Genomic DNA, 18,174 nt, shown 5'->3' on the forward strand with positions numbered 1-18,174 from the left:
CTGCAGGACGTCCCTGGGGGCTGCCTGAGGTGCTCCCCCGACCGAGAGGTGTGGGGCCGGCGCACAAAGGAGGCGAGGATCCAGCTGGAAATTAATATTTTATAGAACACCAAGAAAAAAATCAGAGAGGCTAATTACGGTGATAATCATCGCGGCCTCCGGGCATTTCCATGGAAGTCAGGAGTTGCCCGGGATTACCTCACCCCTTGCAGCAACCTGTGCGGGAGGAGAGCGCGTGCAGTGGTGGCGTGGCACCTGGGATCTCCTCCAGGACCCAAAACTCTTGGCTTTTGGCTCTGGTTTGGCGTGGCTGCCACAGCTGGGGCCAGCAGAGAGCTGGAGTTATGGGTGCTGTGGTTGGGTGCCCACCCCAGCACCTCCTGTGCCACCGAAAGGAGCCAAAGCAGCAGTGCAGGAGGCTGTGGGGCTGGGAGGGCTGCCCTGCCCTGTGGAGCAGAGCGGGACCACTGCACACACACCAGATTTGGGAGCAGAGGAGCATCCTCCCACCCAGCCAGCCCCTTGAATGCTCTGCAGCCCAACTCCTGGCACTGTCTGAGCCGCCCCCAGCCCAGGAATGGCCTGGGAAGGGCCGTGCACAACCCACATGATGCATGAAAAAGGCAGAGGCGGTATGCAAAGGCCTCCCCTGGCTGGACCCTCTGCCAAAACACGCGGACAGGAGCACTGTGCTGCGTTCCTCTGCCCGTCCCCACGGCGTGGAGCAGATGGCTGAGCTGTGTGGGGTCTCAGGGCACGCAGCCCGCACCCTCCAAGCCTGGCCACGTGTCACCAAATGCCAGGGGACGGGACAGAGCCTCCTGGCACGGCCTCGCCAGCTGGTGGCAACCCAGTGCCGGGGGTGCAGCAGGATTTGGAAGCCCCACGGTTTCCAAAATACCAAAAGGAGAAGCGAGCCCTGCTGCCTGCACCCACGCCTCCAGCCCGATGGGTGACACAAAATCAGACAAGGGCGGCTCCAGCACGTGGCATGGAGAGGACCGAGGCTCCACCGCCCGGTGCAGAGGGGCTTCTTGCTGGGGGCACGGGGCTGATGGCAGCCCCACGGGGATGCCCAGGGTGCGGGGATGTTGTAGGGCAAGGGGGAAGCGTGAGGGAGGCGGCGGCCACAAGGTGACCACAGGGAAGCCGAGAAGATGGTGCCCGAGCTGCTGCCCATCCTCCTGGGCGCATCCTTCCAGCATCCTTCGCCTGGCCTTCCGCAGGATTTCTGCCTGGGCACTCTGAGCCCTTAAAAAATTAATAAATAAAGGGGGGTAAAAAAAAAAAAAAGAAAGGAAAAAAAAAAAAAAGGAAAAGGGGAAAAAGGGGGAAAAAATGAAAAGAAAAGGAAAAAAAAAGGGGTGTCTTTTTCATCCTAGGAAAAAAAAAAAAAAAAAAAAAAGAGGGGGGGGTTCGCGCTGCCTGGAAGGGGGCGAGAGGGGGGGGCATCACCTCGGGCTGGGGGGGGGCCGGGGCCGCCCGTGCGGAGCGGGGCGGAGCGGGGCGGAGGCGGCGGGGGGGGGACACATGCGCCGTGCGCGCACTGCGGAGCGGCGCGGAGCGGAGCGGAGCGGGGCGGCCCGGGCACGGCGGCGGCCGCAGCCCCGGAGCCCCCCCCCCGACCCCCCCCCGGGTCCCCCCCAGCCCGGAGCCGGCGGAGGTGAGCGGGCGGCCGCGGAGGAAAGGGAGCGGGGGGTGTTTGGAGGGGGGATTTGGGGGTCCCTCCCCATCGCTTTGCAGGTTTTTATTGGGGTGCCCCGAGCTTCTTGCGGGGGGGGCGCTGCTTTGCGTTTTTGGGTGGGGGGGGGGGCTCCATCCTTGTATTGCGGGGGTGCCCCCCCCCCCAGGTTTGTATGGAGGGGCTGTACTGCTCTGCATCCTTGCATGGGGGGGGGTCCCTGTCACTTTGCAGCTTTTTTTTGGAGGGGGGGATCCTCCGCCGTTTTTCAGCTTTTTTTTTTTTTGAGGGGGGGTCCGGGCCTCTTTGCATCCTCGCATGGAGAACGGGGGAGGTGGGGAGGGGGTCAGGCCTCTTTGCATCCTTGCCAGGTGGGGGTGGGCATGGCTTTGCATCCTTGTGGGGGGGGTCCTGGCTGCTTTGTAGCCTTGTGTGGGGAGGAGGGGGGGGCTTTGCACCCACGCATGGCCTGGGGGGGGGGGGGGCTGTCACCGTGCACTGCCGCATGGAGGGGGGACCTGCACACCCTGCACGCCGGGGAGGGGCCCTCGCTTCGCATCCTCCCTCGCTTCCCATTTGTGCACGGGGGGGGGCCCCGCTGCCGTGCATTGCTGCAGAGGATAACCCGGACCTGTGCATGCCCCCCCCGGGGGTCTGGAGCCCCCCCCAGCAGGCGCACACCCCCCCAAGGGTGCAGAGCCCAGGCCTCGGCGCTCGGTGATTCAGCTTCTTGCAGGGAGCTTTGGTAACGGTGCTCCAAACTCCAGCTCTCGCTGCCTGGCGGTGGTGTCACGGCGATGACATACCCACAGATGGGGAACGATGCTTTTTTTGGGGGTAGTTTGGGGCTGTTTCAGTTGTGCCGGGCATCCAGCAGCCAGCCTGGAGCCGGGGAGCGCAGGACCTGGGCGCGCGGGCAGGTCAGCGATGGCAGAATTAATAATTCATCCCCAAAACTTCAGTGCGCCAGGGCACACCCCTCGATTGCTGTGCTGCCTGGATTTTAGAGAGGCTGCTGCTTTGGGTGAGAAAAAACGGGGGGAAAAAAGGTGTTTGGATGGCATTTCTGTGCCTCAGGAGCATGCCTGGTTCATGCTGGGCAGCACGGCAGGCAGGAGGTTAACGCGCGCCGTGCTCCTCTGTTGCAAGCACAGGGCACGCCGAGGGCTCTTGCACATAGTGCCTGTGATGCAACCGAGTCCCCAAATGCCCGGCTCCTTTCCCCAGGAGCTGGAGAGCCCACGGAGAAAAGCGGAGCTGAAGCATATTTTGCTTCGAGCTGTCATCTCCCTTGGCCCAGTTCTGAACCGAAGATGCTCATCCTCCATTTTCTGGTAGATGACAAATCAGCCGGGGATGCCAAGCTCTTGACAAGTAACAAGCAACAGCCCTCGAGCCAAAAGGAGGAAAAAAAATAACAACAAAAAAAAAAAAGCCAGAATGCTTTTTGCAGAGCTGCCCATCTATTGCAGGGCAACGCGATTTTGCCGGCTGGAGCACGGCTGTTCCCAAGCAGCGAGCACCCGGTGCCCAGAAAGCCCCCTGCTGCTCGCTGAGGCTGCCCCACGTTTATCAAAGCGCCTTCTATTTCGGGGAGAAAAAGGCCGGTTTGTTGAGCAGCGAGCGTCCCGTTCACACAGCCTGCCGGCGTGAGAGGGAGAGAGCCAGCCTTCCTTTAATGAGCTGGGCACAGAAAGGGAGAAATGGCATTGAAAGATTTTCCTTTGGGGATGGGGAATCATTAAAAACGAGGTGTGATTCCCGGGCCAGCCGGGATTTTTCCAGCCAAAAAGCACAGGGGGTCGGTGCTGCCCTTCCCCTGCCCCATCCCCAGCCCTCTTGCAGACCATGGAGAGTGACAGAGGAGGCTCCCACGTAGCTTCACCCACTCCTTTTCCTCTCCCACTTGCTGTTAGGGTACCCATTATTTTAGCATAGGTCCAGAAAGCCCACATCAGCTAAAAACCAAGGAAATCATCCCTGTGAAAACCTCCTTGCCAATTACTTTCTGGCATGCGCTGGTGGCATGGCTGTAAAGAGACAGTTTAGGTAAAAACATGGAGCCTGCTCGTTTCAAAGCAGCAGGACCAGCCCTTTATTCCAACCACAAGGTAAGGAGGCAGGCGCATTTACAGCATCCTCCTAAGGAGGCTTTTTGGCTAAGGTTTGCACTGCAGAGCCCGGCCTCACGAGGGGTTTGTGATTTAGAGGCAATTTAGCCAAGTGCCGTTCCTCGAGCTGGAGCGCTTTGCAGCAGAAGGGGGAGGAAAAGAAAAAAAAAAAAAACACTGTGGCATTTACTAATAAAACTCCTCAGGAATATTTTTAGCCGTGTTATGTCGCACTTCGCAGCAAAGCGCTCGCTTGTGAAGCCTCCTGGCGGAGGCAGAGGGCTGGGGGAGAGGCGCAGGCGGTGCTCCCGGTGGGATGTGCTGGGGCTCGGGGCAGCCCATGCAGATCTGGCCGGGCAGCCGGCTTCTCCTCCGCTTGCCAGGAGGGCCTGACCCTTCCCCTGGCTGTAAAAATGGGAAATTAGTTTGTTAGAGATGGGCTCAGCAGGGGCTGGTGGGCACAGCTCAGCCCTATGGTTCCTGCGTCAGCTGCAGCCTGTCCTCGCTGCCCCAAAGGATTGGGGCTGAGACCGCCCCACTCATCACACATGTGAGCCTCCAGCACCCCCAAGCTGAAGGATCGGTGGCCCAGGAGCAGCCCCCTGTGGCCTTTTTCTGTCTGTCCCCATGGCAGGAGCTACTTACAGCACCGAGATCCACCAGGGCACAGCCACAGCAGCACTCAAGGAGCACCCACAGCCCTTGGCCAACCTTAAATAACCTGCCCCGGGGGTGTGGTGAGCCCCAGGTGAGGCTGCTGAGGACGATTATGGGCTGGCAGTGCCCACCTGAGGATGGCAATGTGGCCCTTCACGGCCTGCAGCTGCCCAGGTTCAGTGTCACCGGGGGGTGGCTCTGCCTGGCTGGCGGTGCTGGTGCACCCGTGGCCACCTGCAGCGCTTCCAGGAGCGGTGGGGTCTGGTTTTCAGCCCACACTGGACACGTAGAAGAAATAACGAGTTAGTCTTGGCCTCATTCCACCTGTGCTCAAGGCTCCCCCTTTCCCCTTTCCCATCGCTGGGCACAAGCGGCTCATTAACAGCTTTCTCCCTGGCTTTGGGAAGCGCCGGAGGGAATAAGCTCGGCAGGCAGAATAGCATCTGCCATTGTGCTGCAGGAGCACAATCGGCCCTTTCGGAAGCTCGGTATTAATGATTTAGACACAAGTTTTGTGCTGTTTGGTCGGGGCAGCTTGCATTTGCATTAAAAAAATCCCGCCAAGCTGGGGAGCCCGGCCGGGCACTATCAATGGGAAACTGTTCTGCGCAGCGCCGCCGGGGCCAAAAAATGCGAGCTCGGCACATTTCTGGCTCCTGCCGTGGTCGGCATTACCGCGTCGATGCCTGGCTGCCCCGCTCCCAGCTGTTAGCATTGCTGCTGGGAAGCTTCTCCCTCCGCTGCCAAAGCGTTTTACGGGATGTTGATGGAGATGGGGGGGTCCCAGGATGCACGGGGATGGCTAACGTGGGGCTGGCAGCGCGTGGGGGCACGCAGGGATGCTGCAGGGGGGGGAGCAGGGCAGGACACGGTGGCCTGGTCGGCGTGGTGTGAGCACAGATAAAAAGAAAACCCCGGGGAGCTTTGCAGTCAGCTGGAAATGATGGAATTACAGGCGCTCGCTCGCTCCGCTTTGGGTCAGGGTGTTGTGGGGCCGTCACAGGGGCTGCAGCACGTGGGGGTTTGCTTCTGCTCTGAGCCCAGCTCCGTCACCGCCGTGTCCCAGATAAGTCCCCTGGGGAGAAAGGGGAGAGAAGGGAGGGAATGCAAATGGAAAAAGCTGTTTTGGGGTCGTTTCTTCCTCTTTTTTTCCTCGCCCAGGAGAGTGTGAGCGCTCGCCGGCAGCATGCCGCTGGTGAAGAGGAACATCGAGCCCCGGCACCTGTGCCGGGGGGCTCTGCCCGAGGGGGTGACGAGCGAGCTGGAGTGTGTCACCAACAGCACGCTGGCTGCCATCATCAAGCAGCTGGGCAGCCTCAGTAAGTCACAGCTCAGCGTCCCCCGGGGACATCCCCCTAGGGGCTGCTGCCACCCCGCACCGGGGCTGGGGACGGCCAGGGTGCCGGGATGCTGCGGTCGCTCGTCCCAGTTTGATACTGGTCAAAGAGCCCCTGACTGGGTGGGAATTGTCCAGAGAGTAAAGAAAGGAGGATGCTCAGGTCCAAAGGGAGGATGTGAGGGTGTTTTAAGACCCGCTTCCCTCCCATCGCTGCTCTCTTTGAGTACCCCTCATTTCTTGACTTGTCTGGAAATAGGACAGTCGGGCTGCTTATTCAGGTTTTTAAAACCCTCTTCTTTTAATGCAGAGCACTCCTGGAGCCACTTGAATACTCCAGGTGAAAGATAGCTCTGTATAAAAGGTCCAAGTCTCCACCTGCCTTCCTGCCCCATCTCTGATTCCTGCAGCAACGGGAAGGACGAGAGCACTGCAGATGCGAGTGGGGACATGTAATAGGGGAAACTTATTTTGCTCCTGAATATTGAATTAAAATAGAAAGAGTGGCACAGGCTCTCCCTCTAGTGCCTTTTTCACCCCTCCAGAATTAGATAACTTTCTAAAATACGCCCAGAAAGAGGAACGATGTACTTAGGGAGCTGCTGGCATGCAAAAAGTGTGGGGAGGATTTGGTGTCCCCATGGGTAACGCAGTGCCAGGTCACAGCTCATGTCCCCCCCGGCAGGCCGGCATGCTGAGGACATCTTTGGGGAGCTGTTCAACGAGGCCAACAGCTTCTACATGCGGATGAACTCACTGCAGGAGCGGGTGGACCTGCTGGTCATCAAGGTGACGCAGCTGGACTCCACCGTGGAGGAAGGTGAGGACCACGGGGTGGGTAGCACCGTGCCCGGGGCGGTTTTGGGGCTGGGAGGCACGTGCCTGGTGCCGGGTGCGAGGCCACCCCTCATCCATCCCCTCCCCACCCCGTGCCCCCAGTTTCTCTGCAGGACATCAACATGCGGAAGGCGTTCAAGAGCTCCACGGTGCAGAACCAACAGGTGGTTTCCCGCAACTCCATCCCCAACCCGGTGATGGAGATGTACCAGCGCTGCGACAAGCCCCCGCCGCTCAACATCCTGACGCCGTACAGGTGGGGCAGCCCCTCCGACGCTCCTCAGAGTGTGGGGAACCCGTGGGGACCCTTCCGGGAGAGGTGCCAGGGTGTGCAGCCACTTTGCTGCTTGGTGAGGGCTGGAAGTGCTGTTTTCCCCCTGGCTGTGCCACCACAGGGCACCTGGAACGGGTGGCCCCGCACCACAGAATCACCTAGGTTGGAAAGGACCTTTGAGATCATCGAGTCCAACCATCAGTCTCGCATGTGCTATAGCCCTGGTGCCGATTTGTGACGCCTGTTTTCAGTTGTGGTGCCTAGAGAGGTTGTGGACTTCCTTGGAAGTCTTCAAAAGCGTCGGGACATGGTCCTGGGCAACCCGCTCTGCATGGCCCTGCTGGAGCAGGGCTTGGACCAGGTGGGCCCAGCGGTCCCGTCCAACCTCACTCATGCTGTGGTTCTGTGAACCTGATCTCCCAAATCCCACCACTAATCATGTCCCTTAGTGCCATGTCCGCAGGATCCTGATGTGGTGAGGTAAGCACAGCGCAGGTAATCACAGCTCCGTGTTGGACGTGCTCATGGAGGTCCACCAGCTTACAGCTGTGATCATGCCAAAGTTCCCTATGGGGGAAAGGGGTCTTCTCCAGAAGAATGATGGGGTCTCATTTGGGGGAACGAATGCCCAAGGCAGCTGCCCCACTGTCCCTGCTCGCAGTGGAGCCCTTGGGCTGCGTGGAAAACCTGTGTGGAAAGCCCCAAAAGGGGCATGAGGTGGGACAGGGGATGCTGGTGGAACTGGTGATGGTGGGCAGGGCTGCGGGGGGCATCTCCATCCATGCGCTGCCATTGCTAGCACTTAAATGTTTTTGGGATCCCCTCCCCTGTGCCTAACAGCCTCTTCTTTTCCCCCCAGGGATGACAAGAAGGACGGCCTCAAGTTCTACACCGACCCCTCTTACTTCTTCAACCTGTGGAAGGAGAAGATGCTGCAGGCAACAGAGGACAAGAGGAAGGAGAAGCGCAGGCAGAAGGTAGCGGGCACAGGGAGGGCACCGCGCTGGGTGCAGCGGGGCGATGCCTCCCCAGGCGTCACCCAAAGGCTGCAGGACGTGGGGTGGAGGTGGATCTGTGGCTCGTGTGCCCCCAGGAGCAGCGGCTGGTGGAGGACTCCACCCGGGAGGTGAAGAAAGTGCGGAAAGCCCGCAACCGGCGCCTGGAGTGGAACATGATGGCATACGATAAAGAGTTTCGGCCCGATAACAGGTTCTCACCATCCCCATATCACATGGCGTCATCGGAAGGATCACTGTCCCCAGACAATAGGCAGGTTTTACCTATTACGCCTTCAGCTCGCTGGGTTTCCTTTGCTTTTCGGCATTTCTGGTTGTCTTCTTCTTCGTCCTTGGGGGAATGCACTTCTGGTTGTCCTCTGTCCATGGGGGAAGGCACCGCCCGCAGCAGGAAGGGTTTGGGGGCAAGGAGGGGGTGATGAGCCCGTGCCCTTGTAGCTTCAGGCACGGCACCATCCTGGTGCCCAGCGGGGTCGCATCCTGGACCTTGGTGTTGGGATAAAGTCAGAGAGCTCTAGGAGCCAAGGGAGGAGACTGGTCCAGCTCCGTTGCATCCCCCTCCTTCCCTCCCTTCCTCCTTGTCCGTCCCTGCTTTCTGTCTGCTTTCCTCAACCCCCCAACCCCCCAAAACCCCCTCCTTGCCCACCCCGACCCCTCCTGCCCGTACGACCCTTGGCTTTTCCCCTCGCCGTAGGTCCTACGCCTCGGACGCCGCCGACCACTCGTACCCGGCGAGCCCCAACCACCCGGCGCAGCTGCTGGCCCCCGCCGCCCACCTGCCGGCCGAGCACAAGGAGGGGGTCCTGGCGGCCGTGCCCCCCCAGGAGCACGTCTACCGCCCGCCGGCGGGCAGCCGCCAGAACAGCCTCAACCGTGCCCAGCCGCCCCACGCGCCGCAGCCCCCCGAGGCCGTGCTGAACGGGCCGAGGCCGCACTTGGTCAAGGATTTTGGGTAAGTCCCTAGGGTTTGGGGCAAAGAGGGGCATCCGGCGTCGTTCCTCGCGTTGCTGACGCCTCTTCCTCCCTCACAGCCCGCAACCGGTGCCGATGGCGGAGTACTTCGTGCCTCCCGCCCCGCCGCCCCCGCCGCCCGTCATCCCCTCGGCGCAGACCGCCTTCGACAGCCCCATGGCGGCCCCCGCAGCACTGCCCCCCGGCGCGGCCGCCCCCCCGTCCTACGCGCCCTCGCCGCCGCCCCCCGCGCCGCCCGGCCCCTACTCTGCTTCCCCGCCGCAGGCCGGCCCCATGGGCCCCCCTGTGGCCCCGCCACCACCACCGCCGGGGCCCCCCGCACTTGCTGCCTCACCGGCGCACTCGGTGTCACCGCCGGCCCCCGCCGCCGAGCCGCGGAAGCCGGCCATCCCGCTGATGCCTATGAGCGACGCCCGGAGCGACCTGCTGGCAGCCATCCGCAGGGGTGAGGCCGGGTGGGGGGCTCTGGTACCGAAGGGGGGCTATGGGACAGCTGGGAAGGGACTCTTTTTTTGGGGGGGTGTGGGGATAGGATAAGGGGTGATGGCTTAAAACCAAAAGAGAGCAGGGTTAGAGGAGATACAGGGAAGCAATGCTTTGGCTGTGGGTGCCCCGTCCCTGGCAGTGCCCAAGGCCAGGCTGGGTGGGGCTGGGGGCAGCCTGGGCTGGTGGGAGGGGTCCTTGCCAGGCAGGGGGCTGGGATTAGATGGGTTTTAAAAGGTCCCTTCCAACCCAAACCCTTCTGTGATGATTCTTCGACTTGGAGCATCACTGCCAGGGAGGTGGGACCCGTCTCTGGAGGTGACCTGGGGCACCACGGCACTCCTGGGCCCCCGGCCTCCTTTCAGACTGCAGCTGATGCAATTCTCCAGGGTCGTTCCCATTCCTCCTTCCTTCTCAATGCAAATCTTCAGGTTGAACAGAAGATTTGGCCCCCAGGAAGCTCCAACACCCTCAGGGTTGGGTGGAAGCCAAGGAGGACGGCTATAGCTTAGTGATCATGCACAACTGCCCCCCTTCCAGCCAGCGCATGTAACTGGGGGTGGTCACACGTCTTTATGGGTGATGCTGCCCCTAAAGCCCTTCCTTTCCTAACGCAGGGATCCAGCTGCGGAAAGTCCAGGAGCAATGGGAGCAAGAGGCCAAGAAAGAGCCCGTGGGCAATGACGTGGCCACCATCCTGTCCCGCCGGATCGCGGTGGAGTACAGCGAGTCGGACGACGACTCGGAGCTGGACGATAACGAGTGGTCAGACTGAGGGGGCCGGGACCGGGCTGGCGGGGAGCTGCTCCGCTCCAGGTGCGTACCTGGGTGCCCACACCCGCCATCAGCCCCGCTAATTCAGGAGCTTTTGCTTTTTACACCATGTCGAAAACCATGTCGGGCAGCGCTGGAGGCTGTGCACGGGTAGGACGCGCCTCCGGGGCGGTGAAGCCAGGAATTAGCAGCACCTCCGCGTTTAATGATGCTGGAAATGCTCTGGCACTGGTAATGCATGGCCACAGGGTGGCTTTGTTAGGGGAACGACACCACGAGGCAGTAGGGCTTTTGCAGCTAGATGTTAAACGCGTAACGGGGAGACCGAGGTGTTCGCAACCTCTGAGCCCGTTCCCATCCTCGGGACCAGATTTTTGGGAGAAAAGCGTGAAGGCAAGGCTCGTGCAGCTGGCACACGTGTGTCCTGGGGGCAAGGGGCTGGGGGCCATGTCCCAAAAGCCCTGCAACCCTTGGCCTGACTGCTAAAACACTGCAGTTTTATCTGACAAAAAAAAGAAAAAAAAAAAAAGAAAAAATGCTGCTCTTAGGTAAACCCAAACCACTAAAACAGAGCGATGCTCGGTCTCGCTCTCTCGATTTGCACTTTGTAGCCCCACTAATGCCACTAGTACAGTCAAGGACAATCCCATCCCGGGGCACTGGCCTGATGCCGCCTGCTCCTCGTCCCCAAAGCACGGCACCGGTGGGGAGTGCAGGAACGGGGCCCCGCCACCGTGCCAAAAATACCAGTTTGCTCATCAAAATAGAGCATGATTCATAGCTGCCTTTTCACGCAGCTATTAAGGGAGGATTCGCGGGGCTGGGGGTGCAGAACAAATGGGTGTGAAATACTGAAAATATCGCAGCCAGGGGTGAGGATCTGCAGAGGGCTGGAAGAGGCTCCCCACCAGCAGAGAACGGGCCAGGAACAGGCGCGGAGCCATCTGACACAGCCACCTGGCCCTCTCTGCATTCCCATATACTGTGAGCCCCAAAATGGGGGAGAAACCTGAATCCTACCCATTGCATTGCTTTTGGGGACTTTGTGCCCACCTCCCCAGCAGCTGGGTAGGTGAGCACATCGGTAATGTTCCCAGTCCCTGGGAGTGAATCGACCTGCAAAGCAGATGGGAGGATTTGGCTGGGACCCAAAAGGCTCAGGGAGGCTGATGCTTCCTTATATCTGCCCTGAGAACTGCTGGTCTTGAAGGACGCCCTGACTATGTGCTCATTTCTCCTCAGGAGAAAAAGAGAGACCCTCTGTGGTGAGACACAATGAGCATAGCCCCCAGCTTAGCTGCTAAGAAACATCACCATGAACCCTTGCCTGTGCTGAGAGACACAAAATAGCCTATCTGTTTTGTTTAATGCGACACTTCCCATTTCTCTGCACCCCACTGACTCCCCCAGATGGGACTCCAGCAGCACGGCAGGCTCCTCTCCCCCCACCACCACAAATTCGGCCACAGGGGCTGGCCCCATGGGCATCAATGCAGTGCTGAGCAGGGCTTGGGCCTGGTGCAGGAGAGGGCCAGAGTGTCTGGGGAAGGATTTAAGGTTGGAAGCAAAGTCTGTTGGTGTTAGCAGTTGTTCTGCACCCATTTCTGCCCTGTGACGGGCCACAGACCTGCATTTGCTTCCCCATTTCCTTCAGGGAAATGCCCCTTGGCATTAGCACGGCTGGAGGAGCTGCACAGAAAGCCCTTGGGGTTTTGGCCTGGTCCCGGTGCCCGTCCCACTGGACCCACCACCATGTCACAGCGGGGGACCCTTTGCAGAGCAGCTGGGATGTGACCTGGAGAGAGATCAGAAGGAAGCCTTGTTTAAAAAAAAAAGAACAAAAAACAATCCAGAGTATCATTTAAGCAGCCAGCTATCAGTACTTAGTGTGGAACAGTGTTAATACTGAGGCAAGCACTGTGCTGTTTGCATGTACAAGGAGAATGGTTATTGGGGTAATTCAGCAAGAGATGAATTCCCCTGGAGGGAACAGCAAGGGGCTGCCCTGGGCCATTGGGGTGCTCGTGGGGACCCCGTGCAGGGCTGGGATGCTGCCAGGACATCTTGTTGTCACATGGGGACAGGGAAGGGCCTTGGGGACACGCGGGGCTGGCTCATCCCTCGGGTCTGTGGGCATCCCCGTTCTGGGGAGCAGAGCTGTTGTGGAGAGAGACTGGAGAGGAGCTGAGTGCCCCCACAAGGCCAGGTCTTTCCCCAGGCCCTGGCTGTGCTCTGGCACAACAGCCATGCCATAACTCCAGAGGGACTTGCTGTGGTAGCCCCCAACAGCAGCAGGAGTTTGCAGGGACAATCTGGACCCACCACCTCCTAGCAACCCCATGGTGCTGGGGGCTGGAGCCATCATCCCGTGCTGTTATTAGGGTCAGCGCCATCGCATGGCAAAGCACTTGACAATCACACACTGAAGCCTTGCTTGCCCTGCATGGGTTGTGTTGGTGGAGCAGCCTCAGGGTGGCAGGGAGCAGGGCTCGCCCTCATTTCTCGCAGCTTTACATTCTTACCCCATTCCTGGGTGTCCCAGCACATCCTCACCCTTCACACTCTGCCCAAGGAAGCTCGCAGCCCCTAGTGACCATCCCCTTTCACACAGGGGGCCAGCAGTACCCTCTGCTTGCAGTCACCCTAATCCAGCTCTTCCCAGGCCTTGGCTGCACTGAAGCTGTCTTGATACCCCAAACAGGCAGATCCACGGGTGACCTTCCCAGATAGATGTCCACATTGCAGCTCATTGCTCTGGGTTCTCACGTAGTTGGTGAAGAGGTGACCAGTACAGGCTGTGGACACCCATTTCTGGCCTGACCATAGCACACGTGCTCTCCCCAGCTCTCCTGGCAGCATTGCAGGGTAGATGAGCAGCACGTGGTGGCACTGAGAGCCCCATTCCCACTCCCACAAGGCCAGCTCTGCTGGCAGAGCAGCCTCTGCGGTGCCTCGACACGCTCAGGCACCTTTGAGGATGACCGTCTTCATTTTAGGCATACTCACCTAATTTCGACCAGGTCACCTCTGAAACCCAACACGAGCTCTTTGGGTGGTGTGGGCCAGGCTGGCTCTGCTGGAGGTGGTTGTGCCGTGCTAATTAACTCTGGCTGGCTGACCCACATGCTGCACACTCTGTGTTTTGTACATATGTGCCTATTTCTGTATACTCCTCCAAAAGTAGGCCATGCCGCATTATACAACCTGAAATGCTCAAATCCCCATGTGGGCTGATATAAAAGTGAATATTTAAATATTTTTATCTAACTTGGCAGCCATTAAAAAATACAATCCAGGTCACGGATGATTGAATTGCTCCTCTCTCTCAAGTGTACCCGAAGTGGGCTGAGGAGATCCTCCTGTACATTAAGGGATCGCATTCCCTGCAAAAATACGGCAGTGACGTTTCATTGCCAGCAGATAATCACAGAGTGCCAAACATTTAATGAGCCCAACCGATCTCCTGAGAGCTCCCCTTGCCATTTTATCTGCCTTCTCCTCCTTGCCAATTTATGGGCACAGATTAAAAATAATAAATAAAAGGCTGCCAACAGGGGGAAGTGTATTCGGTGCGCATACAAATGAATTAGGCTTGAGTCAACCAAAGAATAAATAAGCTGGTTTGAGTCTGCTTAGAGATATTAGCAGAAGACTCTAGTCCCCAAGGTCCATCAGGAACCTCTTGGGCACCTCAGGTTTACCTGATGAGGGACATTTTGGAGACTGCGGTGCCCGTGGTACGCTGTCTGTGAGGGCTGTGTCAGCTCTGAAGTCTGGTCTAGCTGAAGTCTCGTGAAGGTCAGTGGAGGTTTGGTAGTGGTCACATCCCAGCTTCTCCTTGATCTCAGGTGAGCTTTGGGCTTGATGTTGGTGCAGGCAGACAGGAGGATAAGTGTCCTGAAGGAATCAAAAGGTGGTTTCTAGTTTGCCACCCTAGGCAGAGACCTGGGGAGGAGCGAGCATCATTGCCTATGGGGGCTCCTGATTTTGCACTTATGCTTGCCACCAGGATGAAGACTTCCTGGGCAAAATAAGACTGAGCACAGCTTCTCCAGGGAGCTCCCTCCAGATAAGAGCCCTCAGATTTCCTCCCACTAATTTTTCCACCTGTACGTCCTTTTCAAGGCCCTGACAGCTGAAACAGAAGCTTGCAGGCTCCTCTGGGAGCAGAGCATCAACACCTTTCCTTTAATGACAAAAGGAGGTTTCGCACAGAGGGAGACAGGCTTTGCAGCAGCAGAGGTGCTGTTTTGTTTTGGAGGGTGCTTTCCAGAGGTGTGTGGCCAGCAGGGGTCCCACACTATGTCCCTGGGGATGGAGCACGGAGGGCAGCTCTCCCCATCCGCTCGTTGAACATCCTCCAGCACAGGATGCTGGCAAGGGGAGCTTAGGCTGGTTTTGGGGGTTTTGTTTTTTATCATTCCTGTTTTTCTCTAGTAGTAGTTACTTAGGGGTAAAGTTTTCTAGACTGGCATGTCACTTTACAGAATAACAAAAAAAAAAAAAAAAACAAAGGACAAGAACTCTGTCCTGAGGAGCTTACAGTTTACAGCAAAGACCATATGACCTGCACTGCACTTTAGAAGCCACAAATGTACAATTGCTCTCATACCCATGAATTTACCCTCCCGACCAGGCAGCAGCACCTCGAGGACCGTTGTCCCTTCCCTTGGTGACCCCACAACCAGTACCACAACCACATCCCCCTGCCATCAGCAAGGCTCTCCCATCTCCCCGCCATCCCCCCCACAGAAGTGCCTGAGCAAAGCATGGGAGTGACAAAACCAGCGTGTTTTGCCCCCATATAGGTGGCCATTCCCTTGGGGGTGCCTTTTCCAGCCTCCCCCCATGCCATGTGGGGCTGTGCTCCTCTGGTATGCCCATGCAGTCCATGTGATGCCCTCCTTCAGGGGTTTATACCTAAGCCTAGGCTTTGAAATGCTTCAGTCTTTGAGAACCAGAAGGGATTTTTTTTAGTGAATCCAATCTTTTAACAGACCCCACATAGGCTTCACTTTCTCCAGGTGAGAGTTGTGCTTGCATCTTACTGGGAAGATGGGGAAAAGACATGCTTCAGAGGGGGGATTTTCCCCAAATCTTTCAGTTCCCTGCCCACAGAAGGGGCAGCAGGAGGTCCCTTGGCTGGGGACCATCCTGGTGGTGACACCAGGCCAAGGCAGGGCCTGCAGCAAGGGACAGGCTCACACTGCAGGATGCCCTTAGGCTCTTCCCAGATGGGACACACTTGGCTATGGCGTCCCTTGAAGGACATGTTGATGTGACATTACCAATCTTAATCTCTGTCCCATGCTGAGACAGGGCTCTGAGGCCACAGAGCCCTCCATAACGCCACACCAGCCATCTTCCCCTTCCCCCGGGGACTCCTGTCCTCACAGAGGTCCCTCGATAGCCTTGTGCTTTTAGCAGGACACGCTTAAGTCTGCTGTTGCCTGTTGTGTCCAGGGTCTTGTGAGCCCATGTGGTGGGAAGCGAGCCCTGCACTCCTCACCTGTGGTGACAATGTCAAGGGACCATGTCGGCCCTGGGGGACTGGCTCCATGCTAGAATTACCACAGAGCAGAAGGCACTGAAATGGTAGAGGAAAGGGAAGGAAATCAGCATGTCATTTTTGGGAGGCTGGTTGTACTCCCACCACTCTGTGCAAGAATATCTCAGGTAGGTTAAAAAAGGAAGGGCAGCAGGGACAGCAGCCTGGTCCCCATGCCACTGTCAGACTGAAACAAGGCCTGGGCCTGAGCTGTGGCAGCAAAGTTAAATCACATCTCAGGGAAGGTGAGGATGGAGGGACTCAGACAGGTTTCTGCCACAGGAGGTCTTTGAGAAGTAGGTAGATGGACACCAGAGAGAGGGGCACAAGCCCTGAGCCTGTTTGGGGCCAGGGGAGTGGTGTGGGGGTGCCTGTGGAGCACCTCATCCATCCTGGTGGGTCTGCGGTTCTGCCTCATCCCCTTCTTCAGGCCTGTAACACCACAACCTGCAGAGCCACCCTAGCAACCTGGGTACATCCCCCCCAGCTTTGGTGCCCCTTTGCTGGTTTGTTGTTGGTTTTTTTTTTTGACCCTCAAATATAATAAAGATTAAGCATACTAGATTAAGATGTGAACTAAAAGCAGAAAATCAGGACACACAGCTGGCACCACTGATGTCTGCACACTGCAGTGTGTATGCAACACTGGCACCGTAAGGCCAGCACCTTAGAAGTTACCCATGGATTTGGGGTAGCTCAGCTGTGGGATCTAAAAATAAGTAAACCCCCCACAAAAATAAAACCAAGGGAAAAAAACTTACACGATTGCCAGGAGAAAAAAATCCATTCTGCCTTCTTCTGCTAGAGAAGCAAGAGAAAAATCAGAGCCCATGTTATTTCCCAGCTAGCCACAAAAAAAAAAAAACAAAAACAACCACAGAGCAGTTATCACCATAACACTTCCAAAATTAGGTTTATAACCAATTCACAAGAACAAAACAAAAAGCACACCAAGCCCTACTTCAGCAGGGTCTCCTGCCCTTGTAGGAAGGTCTTTTATCCCTGAAGGCCCCACCTCAGCTCAGGTGCTTCAAATTCCATGAATTTTCACCCATTTTGGGTGTTTGTGTATGCCTGATGCCTCAGCTGGGAATACTTCCCCAGCAGAAAGTCACTTGCCATGGAAAAACTAACCATACAATTCCTGCATTAGGAATAAAGTGGGATTTGAGCCCAGTGAAGTTACCGTGATGCACGTGGAGGGACTTGCTTCCTCTAGAGGTGCTCTGGAGGAGGAGAGGTGCCACTGCTGGCCTCCCAAAAGCCATCCTGGTATGAGCCTTGATCCCAGAACCAGCACCAAAGCTGGTTTTACCCTGCGAAGCTCCAGCTCTGCATTCAGCTCTGTCCAGTTTCCCACAAACGGGGCCTTTGTGGTGCCTTTCCTCGCAGATCAGAGCAGTTTAGGACAAAGAAAGAAAATCCCCACCAAAAAGAAACCTTTTGCTCTGAAACGCATTTTTAGGGCTGTTTTGGGGTTGATGGCTCCTTGTTTTAATCGACTCCCTTTTGGGGGCTTGCCTGGGGGATCCTGAAGCAGAAGCCCTCTGGTGTGAATTTGGGTCGGTGCCGCAGCACGGATCCTGCTCCAGGTCAAACACGGGGCTTGCAGGAGGGGAAGCTGGCAGGCAGCGGGGTGGGATTATCGTTGACACAAGTGCCTTTTCTGGAGATCCCCACTGCATTTCCAAGGAGCTCCTGGGGGTTTGGAGCAGTGGGTGGTGGAAGTCCGGCGGTGAGCGTGCCCATCCCCTGCCAGGGGGAAGGGGCAGAGCATTTCTGGGCACTGGTGTATGTTTGTGATGCTCGGCCTGCCCTCGCCCAGGCGAAAACCTGGACAAAACCCTGAGCTGTCCACCAGGATTCCTCCTTCCCTGCACCTGCGATTTTATCCCAGGGCAGATCTTGCATCAGTTTTTACTCTGATCTTGGCCAACCTAAGGGATACCTAAGGGATACCCACTCTGGCAACCACACGTCTCTGGGGACAAAAACAAGCATTGCACCTTGGGCAGGGGACAGACCCCAAAAGCACACAGCAGGGCTGCAGGAAGGGCAGAAAAAAGAACCCCTGCTTTGCTGCAAGACTTGCTCCTGCTGGTGGGTTTGTCCCAGGGTGTATGCTGGGGAGCCTTTCTCCTCCTCCTCCTCCCCCAGATGCAGGACTGAAGCCATGGGTTTCCACCACCTTCAGCAGGAGCACGAGCACCTCTGGGAAAGGCTGGCAAAGGGCATTTCTGCCTCCCCAGCCCTGCTGGAGAGGCTCAGGGCAGGGTGTCTCCAAGGGGAAGGCACAGTGGCATGTCAGGGACAAGGACAATGTCCTGGTGGCACCTCGTGCCTGGCATCGGGGGGGCTCATCAGCTGGCGGGGATGCCCTGATGCTCCAAAAGGCTCATTTTTTTTTAATACCGGCAGACAAACCACCAGCTTTTCCTTCAATTTACCACTTGATAGAAGCAGCTGACGGGAGACGGGCATCTCT

At 57.6% G+C, this 18,174-nt stretch overlaps 1 protein-coding gene and 1 long non-coding RNA gene across 3 annotated transcripts; one reads left to right on the forward strand and one right to left on the reverse strand.

The window, feature by feature from the left end:
• The first annotated feature begins 1,560 nt into the window (after positions 1–1,560).
• On the forward strand, positions 1,561–16,563 carry LOC137863622 (actin-binding protein WASF3-like). Of its 2 annotated transcripts, none has more exons than XM_068696922.1 (9): positions 1,561–1,663; positions 5,611–5,768; positions 6,471–6,605; positions 6,725–6,878; positions 7,756–7,873; positions 7,990–8,165; positions 8,607–8,864; positions 8,944–9,329; positions 9,985–16,563. In XM_068696922.1, exons 2-9 carry the CDS (start codon positions 5,636–5,638, stop codon positions 10,140–10,142), a joined length of 1,518 nt encoding a protein of 505 aa, XP_068553023.1. In that variant the 5' UTR covers positions 1,561–1,663; positions 5,611–5,635; the 3' UTR covers positions 10,143–16,563. The 2 variants fall into 2 exon arrangements, with proteins under 2 accessions (XP_068553023.1, XP_068553024.1); XM_068696923.1 differs by lacking the exon at positions 1,561–1,663 and adding an exon at positions 4,254–4,751.
• On the reverse strand, positions 3,753–4,547 carry LOC137863624 (uncharacterized). The gene is made up of 2 exons (XR_011101004.1): positions 4,438–4,547; positions 3,753–4,197 (listed from the first exon to the last, which is right to left on the reverse strand). It is a non-coding gene; the product is annotated as an uncharacterized lncRNA (long non-coding RNA).
• Positions 16,564–18,174: the final 1,611 nt, after the last annotated feature.

Source organism: Anas acuta, chromosome 13 (assembly GCF_963932015.1).
Source record: "Anas acuta chromosome 13, bAnaAcu1.1, whole genome shotgun sequence".
Classification (NCBI taxonomy): Eukaryota; Metazoa; Chordata; class Aves; order Anseriformes; family Anatidae; genus Anas; species Anas acuta.

Excerpts from the sequence above, each read along its gene's own strand:
- LOC137863622 (XM_068696922.1), top strand. The coding sequence starts at position 5,636 with ATGCCGCTGGTGAAGAGGAACATCGAGCCCCGGCACCTGTGCCGGGGG. Across the intron at positions 8,865-8,943 it reads CACTTGGTCAAGGATTTTGG|CCCGCAACCGGTGCCGATGG; the intron begins GTAAGTCCCTAG and ends CCTCCCTCACAG. Across the intron at positions 9,330-9,984 it reads GCTGGCAGCCATCCGCAGGG|GGATCCAGCTGCGGAAAGTC; the intron begins GTGAGGCCGGGT and ends TTCCTAACGCAG.